The sequence below is a fragment of the Perissodus microlepis genome, chromosome 1 (assembly GCF_051167445.1).
Source record: "Perissodus microlepis isolate ML-2025 ecotype Zambia chromosome 1, ASM5116744v1, whole genome shotgun sequence".
Taxonomy (NCBI): Eukaryota; Metazoa; Chordata; class Actinopteri; order Cichliformes; family Cichlidae; genus Perissodus; species Perissodus microlepis.
In genome coordinates, this window is record NC_140461.1 from 19,280,100 (window position 1) to 19,290,763 (window position 10,664).

The window sequence follows — 10,664 nt, forward strand, 5'->3', positions numbered from 1 at the left end:
TTGTATAATATTCTTACAAGCCAACAGTGAAGCAGACATTTATCGCTCAGCAGCAGCAGATTTGGAAGACAAAATGTGAATCATTTTTGTTGTAACAACAACCCCTCTGCTCATTTACCATTAAATGCACTAAATGCGTGTGTCTTTGTGAATGTGTCTCTCTTCAGCTTTGTCCGGCCACTTGGAACGGCACCAGTCAGGTTCCCCAATTCCTTCCAAAAGGCCCTCTTCACGGTCAGAGGCCTCAGATAGCCCACTCTCCTCGAAACGACCCAGGACAGCTGAGAAGGGTGCTGCGGAGCAGGTGAGCGTTCCACACCACAGTATTTTGTGAATATCGATGCCCTCAGATGTTCATAAAACTATTTTCCAGACTTTGAATTAGAGGTTTCTTGCTAAAGGTTATATCATCCTTAATTACCAAGCCCTCATTAAAAGTCTAAAACTTGCACATCATTTTAAAAAAAAAAAGTACAAAAATATACTAATAATTTTCAGTTGGTTATCTCACCGACCTTTTTTATATTATGCAGAAATCTTCTTTTCAAATATACTCAAAATTATATTAGGCTTCCTGCTGCAGTTGCGCTGCTAATTGTGTATAAGGTGGAAAATCAATATAGTATTTGACAGATGAGAGCACTTTGAAGTGGGTGCCAGGACTCAGCGGTGCTTGGTATTACACACTTGTCTGTGATCAGAGGGATCTGCCTGCTTCAGGGAAGAGGCCCCCACTCTATCCCTGATCCACCGCTTCTCTTCAAGCAGGCCCACCATGATCAGTGCACCCATTTCACCCCATTAACTCTTTGTGGATCTGTGTTTCCTCTCCTCTCGCCTCCCTGTCTCTCTTCCTCTGTTCTGTCTTTACTTTCACCCAGATGTACCAGTGCCCGTACTGCAAGTTTACCAACACGGATCTGAATCGCCTCAGAATGCACGTGATGACACAGCACTCTGTCCAGCCCATGTTACGTTGCCCGTTGTGCCAGGACATGCTCAACAACAAGATCCACCTGCAGTTTCACCTCACACATCTCCACAGCGTGGCACCCGATTGCGTTGATAAGCTCATTGCCACAGTGAGTTCTGTATTCGGTGTATTTTGCATTTGGTTGGACACAGCAGGGGTTTATTACCATGTCTCTCCTTATTTCTTTGTTTTTATTATTTCTTTAATCTTTATTTTTCCAGGTATATTGAAATTGGCTTCTCTTTTGTTAGGGTGGCATTCATTAGCTTGACTATAGGAGTATTTTTATTACTCTGGTCATTTAGCATTTAGCTCTGCCATAGCATTAGCATACAAGTTTACTACAGCAGCTGAGAAAAATAAGTGGATGAAAAAAAAATGTCCTTCCAACTTTCACAAGCTTTATTGCATGTATAGCACCTAGTTTTATTCCAGTTTTCTATCCACACAGACCAATCTCTCGGAGTGTTATTATCTCCACATTCTTTTATACTTAGTGGTGAAGGCAAGAAAGCAACCGCTAATCAAAGCTCTAGGTCGAGAGTATTGCTACCTACTTATATTATGGCCAGTCAGGGGACAAGCAGTGTGTCAGGTGAAGGACTGTGGTAAGGATTCATTATTGTCGAAAAGAATAGCAACTCACTGCTAATGAATCCCTTTCCACTGAAATGCCTCTGTATCTGTGTCATTCTTGCCCTCACTGCTCTAAATTGCGAGCACTCAGTCAACACAAAGAATGCTGTTAATTGTGTAATGGCTACAGGCAATCCCACTGGCTTGCTGCAAATCATCAAACCTTTTAAGATGCATACTTCTGTTTTTTTTTTTTTTCTTTTCTTCTTCATTGTCTTAATGTACCCATAATCAGAAAGGCTTTTCCAGCTCTCTTCTAATCAAAGTCATCTGGGGAGGGGAGCTTGTAATCGGTTTTTGTGTTTTTTAATCATTTCAAGATGAGCAGGTCTCTTAGCTCCCAGTTCATTTATTAGTTCACTGACATTATTGCCATGTCTATGATCACCTGCGTGCCAGTCAAAACAAGGCCTTTTACAATTTGTGGTGAAACAAATGTGACACTGCTTAATCAAAATATAATGAACAGTCAAACCACTTCATGAAATTTTAATAAAACCAACTGAAATGTTGTTATTCACCACTAATCTGACTAAATTACAGCTTATGGAGTTCTTTTTTTTTGTTTTGTTTTTGTTTTGTTTTGTTTTTTTAAACGCAAGTGTGCACTCTCAGTATTATCAGGGAAAGATTTGGCTGGTTTGTACCATGAGCCCTGAAATCTTTACCTGCCGCAGTGCACTGGTACTTACTTTTGTACCTATGCAAAAAATTTCCTCGCATCTTTTAATGCTCATCAAGGAGAAATAAAATTTTATTATCCCCGTTTTTATGTAAATCACTGAGCAAACCTTTTTTCCTCTTCTATCTTGTGAAGCTAAATAGCTTGCTGGACAATCAGCGAATAAAACATTGCTCTGTCTGCTGCCTAACCATCTTCATCTCCCATCCAGAAAGTAAATGGCAAGCACATTAGTATGGTAGATGGCAGTATTTATTTCTTTTATAGAGGTAGTAATGTACTGAACCACTACAAGAAGAGATAGAACAGAGGTAATATAACACACATTAAAGCCAGCACCTTTTTATAACTAGTGAATGCAGATAGAAAGGTACTTTATTTTTTTCACATGTCTACTGAGAGGAGCCTGATTAATTTTGAAATAGGTGACTTTTATTTCTTGCCAAGCATGCATAATGATGCATTCACTCTAACAACCTTCATCCATTCGTCCACTTATCGTCTTTCCTTTCCTTTCAGTTAATTTCCTTTCTTTTGCATGTCTGTAATGCTTTTCCCTGACATTCAGTGGATGGATGGATGAATGGATGGATGGATAGATGTAAAGAGATGATAGATAGAAAACTATATGTATAATATATACATACTCCTCCAATCCTCCCTCTCTGATTTTATGTCTCATTTTCTGTCTGTGGAAGATAGGGGTAATGAAAATAATTGTGCTTCATTAATTTGGAGTCTGACTGGATGATAGCTATTTTGAACTATGTTTGGCAATTAGGCTGTCCAAATTAAAAGTGACCTTGGGATACTCTGCTCTTGCCTCTAATCGCCTAATGAAGCAGTTGTCTAGAAACAGTCAAATTTGTAATGTAAATTTTTTTAAGCATTTCTATGCTGGTTGCACTAATTTTCTATGTTTCATTTTTAAGAAATAAAGAGGTAACACAAACAAAGACGGGAATGTGTGGATGTCTTCTGGTAAATGTGTGACCACAGTTGTCATATAGTGTTTGACTTTGGGATATAAAGGATTACACCAGACCTCAAAAATCCTGTTGCTTCAGGGCAGATTCTGCTCTATTTCGATCTCACCCAGAGGTTATATGACATGCTACGGTACTTTCAGTTGTGTTCTCACTGTTATTAGAGGAGTAATTAGAAAGCATACAGAATATGTTCTGTGTATAGACCAACATTTATACTTGGGGCCCAGCAATATGCAAGATCCCTTTCCTCTTTCGTGTCCCTTATGCAAGGCACCTTTAATTGGTATTACTTGAAAGAACTACCAATAAAAAGTCTTAATATAGAGGCAACACAGAAGGAAAAATGGGAGAGGTGATGTAAACTGAAATGCAACTCGTAGACTGAAGATTATTACTCTGCTTGTAAAGTTAATTGAAAAAAGGCTAACAAAGGTAGAGTCTTATTACTAAATTAAACTCTATGGAATATTGCTCAGTGGTGACCTGTTTAATGAGAATGTTTAATGAAGTGTCAGGTTTGGGGGTGAAGAGGGGCAATCAGAGGGCGAAATATGAGCTAAGTTAGGGGAGAGCAGCAAGAATAAACAGATGTTGTGCAATCAGTTACTCGTGATTGACCATAACCCTCTGAGACCAGGGGGAAGCTAGGTTCATCTTTCTACTTTATTAGTACGTACTGTGTTTTGTTAAGTAATTAGCTAACAAAAACACTAGTACTCAAGAAATCTCATTTCTTGAGGGATCACACAAAAGTAGCCTTTCTTCTGTCATGGATATATGTGGGGGACTGGAGAATGTATATGTATGTATGTAAGTAGCTAAGTAACGTCTTTGTGTATCCTCTTGTTTGTGTCAGTATTCTTTCATGTAGTCGTTTAAACTAAGAGATGACATTACCTCACCTGTTTGCTCATTCCTTTACAATTGTTTTCCCAGGTGACGACAACTGAAGCACTACCAGCAAGTATGTTCATACCTGTGCCGAGTCCAGACAGAGAGCCGCAGAGCACCCCTCATGCTACATCCAACTCTAACGCTGAAGATACAAAGAAGCAAGCTGGTTAGTATCTGTTTGTTAAAAGCTATGTGTTCTGTAGTGAGCATATTAATGCACTTGGTGTATATTAATGAGATTCAGCTGCATTCTACAACCTTATACCTGTGTATTTACACTTTGGAAAAATCAGTATTTATTGCATAGGCTGGAAAAAATTGTTATTACTGAAGCATTTCACAATTTTGGCCTGCATTCACACCAACACATTATGAAAGATTGTTGGTGTTTGCAGATTTTGTAATTAGTCAGTGCTTGGCTTGTTTGTTTTTTTTGGCACCTTTCCATGCCACTAACACACTGAATGTCCTTTATTGATATTACTGGAAAAATTCCACTCAGCAAATGTAGAATCTGATGAATGGCTATCTTCTCTTGACTTATTTATTCACAGATGCATCAGATGCTGATCCAGAAAAAGGGGTGTCACTCCCTACTGAAATAGCTGAAGCTCGCAAGTCACCTCTGGAAGATCAACAATCAGAACGGGAGGATGCCACAGGATTCCTGTGCTGGAAGAAAGGCTGTAATCAATTGTTCAAGACCTCTAACTCCCTACAAATGCACTTCAATGAGGTTCACAACAAAAGGCACCAGTTGCCTGTTTCAGATCGGCATGTCTACAAGTACCGCTGCAACCAGTGTAGTCTGGCCTTCAAGACTGTGGAGAAATTACAACTCCATTCACAATATCATGTGATCAGGGCAGCCACCATGTGCTGTCTTTGCCAGCGAAGCTTCAGAACACTACAGGCGCTGAAGAAGCATTTAGAAACCAGCCACCTGGAACTGAGTGAAGCTGACATCCAGCAGCTGTATGGGGGATTATTGATGAATGGTGACATTATGGCAATGGGTGATCCAAGCCTTGGTGAAGAACATGGAAGTCTGGGAGAGGATGACAAAGATGGAGATGAAAGTGATCCAGAGGAAAAACAAAGCCCGACAGGCAGTGACTCTGGCTCACTGCAGGAAGATTCTGGATCTGAACCTAAACGTGCATTGCCATTCAGAAAGGGCCCTAACTTTACGATGGAGAAATTCCTGGATCCATCTCGTCCTTTTAAGTGCACTGTATGCAAAGAGTCTTTTACACAGAAGAACATCCTTCTGGTTCATTACAACTCTGTCTCCCACCTACACAAGGTGAAGAGGGCTCTTCAGGAGTCTACTACTGGTCAACCTGAGCCTACCAGCAGCCCTGACAACAAGCCATTCAAGTGCAGCACTTGTAATGTGGCATATAGCCAGAGTTCAACTTTGGAAATCCACATGCGCTCTGTTCTACACCAGACCAAAGCTAGGGCAGCCAAACTTGAGGCAGCAGGGGGGATCACTAGCTCTGCAAGTGCAACTGGTTTAAGCAGTGGAGGATCCGGCATGAGCACATCAACATCAAGTCCAAGCCCAGCCAGCAACTCAAACACTAGCTCCACCAACCACAGCTCTTCTGGGAGTCAGGCAGCCCAGAATATTTTAGGAGGAAACCACACAAGCCAGACTCACAACACTGAAAACCAGGGGAATTCCTCGGTGAGCTGCCACTCCTCACCATCTGAGAACCACGAAGTGAAAAAGTCCAAATTTTCAGACATCCTCTCTGCAAGGGGGCAACAGCAACAGCTTCAGCAGCAACAGCAATTGGCTCAGGCTCAAGCCCAAGCTCAAGCACAGCTTCAACAAGAGCTCCAGCAGCAAGCTGCTCTTCTACAGTCGCAGCTGTTCAACCCAGCACTTCTGCAGCACTTCCCAATGACAACGGATGCACTTCTGCCTCTGCAGCAGCAGCAGTTGCTGTTTCCTTTCTACATCCCTGGAGCAGAATTTCAGCTAAATCCTGAGATCAGCATCAGCAGCTCAGCACTTGGCTTAGCTGGATCCCCCAGCTCTTTGCTTGAAGATCTTAAAAACTCAGCCCAACAGAGTTGCTTGCAGCAGCAATTGATGCACCACCACCTTCAGCAGCAACAGCAGCAGCAACAACAGCAACAACAGCAGCAGCAACAGCAACAGCAGCAGCAACAATCACACTTGCAGGTTCAGAGCCAAATGGCGTTGCTGCAACAGAGTGCATCACTCCTCCAACAAGCTGAATTAAAGCAGAAACCTCCCTCCTCTCAGAATGACAAGGACAGAGAAATACAAAGGGAGAGGCATGCAAGCGAAAAAAATGAGGACTATGTAAATAAGGATTCTGCAGACAGCAGGCCAAAAGAAAGGGATAGTCAGCATATTTCAATAAACATAAACCATGATACTGGCTTGCCTCCACCAAGGATTGCTTCAGATGCTCGAGGAAATGCAACTAAAGCCCTGCTGGAAAATTTTGGGTTTGAGTTAGTAATTCAGTACAATGAAAATAAACAGAAAGCTCAGAAAAAGACAGCTGGACCTACTGGATCAAGTGGTCCAGGTGGAATAACAAGAGTCATAGATCCCATTGGGGGATTGGAGAAGCTGGAATGTGAAGCCTGTGGCAAGCTGTTTTCAAACATACTGATTCTGAAGAGTCACCAGGAGCATATCCACCAGGCTTTCTTTCCATTCCGATCCCTTGAGAGGTTTGCTAAGGAATACAGAGAACATTATGATAAGCTCTACCCACTGAGACCGCCTACACCAGAGGCTGCTCCAGCTCCACCACCTCCCCCTCCTCCACCCCCACCTCCTCCTCCACCCCAAAGAGCTCCCACCCCAAATATACCTGTGTCTAATGCCTCACTCACACCTCCAACCGTGCCACCTCCACAGGCACCAGTTCCAATGACACAAATACCCATGCCAATGGATTTGCCGCTCTTCTCCCCACTTATGATGCAGCCCATGTCTCTTCAGTCCCTGCCTACTCAGTTGCCTCCCCAGTTGCCGTCTGTTGAGCCAAGCCTGGCCTCAGACCTGGCCCAACTCTACCAACAGCAACTGACACCAGCCATGCTGCAGCAGAACAAGAGACCACGGACACGCATCACCGACGACCAGCTTAGGGTCCTACGACAGTACTTTGATATCAACAATTCACCAAATGAGGACCAGATCAAAGAGATGGCAGACAAGTCAGGGCTTCCACAAAAAGTGATAAAGCACTGGTTCAGAAACACCCTTTTCAAAGAAAGGCAGCGCAATAAAGACTCGCCTTACAATTTCAACAATCCACCAACAACAACTCTGGAAGACACTAAAATTGATTCCAAACCTCCTTCTCCTGAACCTCAGAAACACGAATACTATGGAAGCAAGAGATCATCCAGGACTAGGTTTACTGACTACCAGCTAAGAGTTCTGCAAGATTTCTTTGATGCCAATGCTTATCCTAAAGATGATGAATTTGAACAGCTCTCAAACCTTTTGAGCCTCCCCACCCGTGTTATTGTTGTGTGGTTCCAAAATGCGCGTCAGAAAGCAAGGAAGAATTATGAAAATCAAGGTGATGGAGGGAAAGATGGTGAAAGAAGAGAACTGTCAAACGACCGATACATTCGCACATCTAACCTGAACTACCAGTGCAAGAAATGTAATCTCGTTTTCCAGCGTATATTTGATCTAATAAAACACCAAAAGAAGCTGTGTTACAAAGATGAAGATGAGGATGGACAGTATGACAGCCAAAATGAGGATTCAATGGATTTTTCCCATGAATGTTACACTCCCTCTGGGTCTTCCTGTCACACCCCAATGCCCTCCTCTTCGAGTCTCTGCCCACTTCCACCCACGACTTCAGCATTCTCACACCTCCCTTCCACCGAGAAAGAGGAGGCATCACCAGCAACCACCTCAAACCTCTACGATGAGAAGCCCAAGCAGTTACCAGAAATAACCGCTGATCCACGAGAAAACCAAACCTCCATTAAGCAGGAAATTGTGCACCAACCTCAATCTGAGGTACAACACCAGAGACCACAGAGAGAAGAGAAGATCCAAAATGTTTCTAAGCCCTCCAAGCATTCAACTCCTTCCTTTTCTCAGCAGCAACAGCAGAGTGGTCTGTCAGCCTCACAGACAAGCCAGCCTTCATCACAAAGCTCTCACATGGGCCTCAATCCACACTTGACCTCTGCCACACAACAACTGGCACAGCAGATGATCCCATACCAGTGTGAGCAGTGCAAAATTGGCTTCCCCTCCTTTGAGCACTGGCAGGAACACCAGCAATTACACTTCCTTTCTGTGCAAAATCAATTCATCCACCCGCAGTTCCTCGACCGTCCAATTGACATGTCTTTCATGCTTTTTGATCCTAGCAATCCTCTCCTGGCAACCCAGCTAATCTCTGGGATGCCACAAATTCCAAGCAGCTCTGCCACCTCTCCGTCCACCCCAACCTCCACTATGAACTCCCTGAAAAGGAAGTTAGAGGAGAAAGCTAGCACTAGTCCAGGAGAAAACGATAGCACAAATAGTGGAGAAGAGCCACAGCGAGACAAGAGGCTTAGAACCACCATCACACCTGAACAGCTAGAGATCTTATATCAGAAGTATTTATTAGATTCTAATCCTACGCGTAAAATGCTTGACCACATTGCTGTTGAGGTGGGTTTGAAAAAGAGAGTTGTGCAAGTGTGGTTCCAGAATACCAGAGCCAGAGAGAGAAAAGGCCAGTTTAGAGCTGTTGGGCCAGCCCAAGCTCATCGTAGGTGTCCTTTTTGTCGAGCTCTTTTTAAAGCAAAGACTGCCCTTGAAGCACACATTCGCTCTCGTCACTGGCATGAAGCCAAACGTGCTGGATATAATTTAACTCTCAGCGGTATGTTACCTGAGCAGGAGAACATGCAAATAAAAATGGATGCTCTTGATGTATCAGGTTACTCCCAGCTACCCCCTACTACAAACAGTGATGGGCAAAGCTCCTCCATGTCACCCATGAACAAAGGCTTGGACTTGTCTCCAAGGGGTCTACTGAGCCCTTCGTCCATCAAAGTTGAAGGAATGGAAGACTTTGAGAGTGCCACCATGTCCTCTATGAACCTGAACTTTGATCAGAGCAAACTCGATAATGATGACTGCTCTTCTGTGAATACAGCCATTACAGACACAACCACAGGTGATGAGGCTAATGCTGATAATGACAGTGCTGATGCAAAGCACAGCCAAAATAGTGGCGATTACCTGTCTAAGTCTGGGGGCACAGCTCCCATCCTTGAAAATGATGACCAGATGTCCTCGGGACTAGTAAGCCCTGCAACAAGCTATTATGCTAAGGACTATGAAAATGAAAATATGATTGACCACAGTGAGACGTCCAGTCTGGCTGACCCCTGCTCACCAAGTCCTGGAGCCTCTGGTAGCAGGAGCCTTGAAGGTGGAGATAGACCTGGCCAAAAGCGCTTCCGAACCCAGATGACTAACCTCCAGCTGAAAGTGTTAAAATCCTGTTTTAACGACTACAGGACACCTACCATGCTAGAATGCGAGGTACTTGGCAATGATATTGGACTTCCAAAGAGAGTGGTTCAGGTGTGGTTTCAAAATGCTCGCGCAAAGGAGAAAAAGGCAAAGCTCAATATGGCCAAGCACTTCGGAATAAATCAGACGTCTTACGAGGGGCCGAAGACTGAGTGCACTTTGTGTGGTGTTAAATATAGCGCTCGCCTCTCTGTTCGTGATCACATTTTCTCCCAGCAACACATCTCTAAGGTGAAGGATACTATTGGCAGCCAGATCGATAAAGAGAAAGAGTACTTTGACCCAGCTACTGTCCGCCAACTTATGGCCCAGCAAGAAATGGACCGCATTAAGAAGGCCAATGAAGTTTTAGGATTGGCGCAGCAACAGGCCATGCAGCAGCAGGGGATGTTTGATAACCCTGCAATGCAGGCTTTAAATCTCCAGTCGGCCTATCCAAACCTGCAAGGCATCCCACCTGTCCTTTTACCAGGGGTTGGCAGCCCCTCTCTTCCCAGCTTTAACTCATCTAATTCAGGTACGTCACTATTTGGCATTTTTTCACTACTAACATTTCAGGTTTAGAGTTGCAGGTGGGTTTTCTCAACTAAACTAATTTAATAAATGATCATCCATTGCTGCAGGAAGTACTGTGTATTTCCAGGCATCAGATCTAACTATGAATCCGTCTGCCACATATATTCATTAACACTGATGCAAATATATCTGACATAATTTAATGACCTTTGCTATTGTTGCTATTGTTGTGCTATTATGTACCCAACCTGTCTCAAATGCTAACACTTAAGCTTTAGACCAGAAAATACCACAAAGTACAAGGCTTTGATTTTGTGATATTTGTAGTCATTTCACAAAGCTTTTTATGATTCACATAAAAATAATCGTTTGCCTCTTTTGTATCACCTTTCAGTATTGTTTAATTAATTAGTT

The 10,664-nt window shown here is 43.2% G+C and overlaps 1 protein-coding gene across 6 annotated transcripts in view; it reads left to right on the top strand.

Moving 5' to 3' along the window:
- zfhx3b (zinc finger homeobox 3b) overlaps positions 1 to 10,664 on the top strand; it is a 285,848-nt gene that overhangs the window by 267,947 nt on the left and 7,237 nt on the right. For all 6 annotated transcript variants that reach the window (XM_084933805.1, XM_084933814.1, XM_084933796.1 and 3 more), the window contains 4 exons: positions 168 to 304; positions 882 to 1,082; positions 4,217 to 4,340; positions 4,729 to 10,251. In XM_084933805.1, coding sequence (XP_084789931.1) covers positions 168 to 304; positions 882 to 1,082; positions 4,217 to 4,340; positions 4,729 to 10,251 — 5,985 coding nt within the window. The remainder of the gene's footprint in view (positions 1 to 167; positions 305 to 881; positions 1,083 to 4,216; positions 4,341 to 4,728; positions 10,252 to 10,664) is intronic.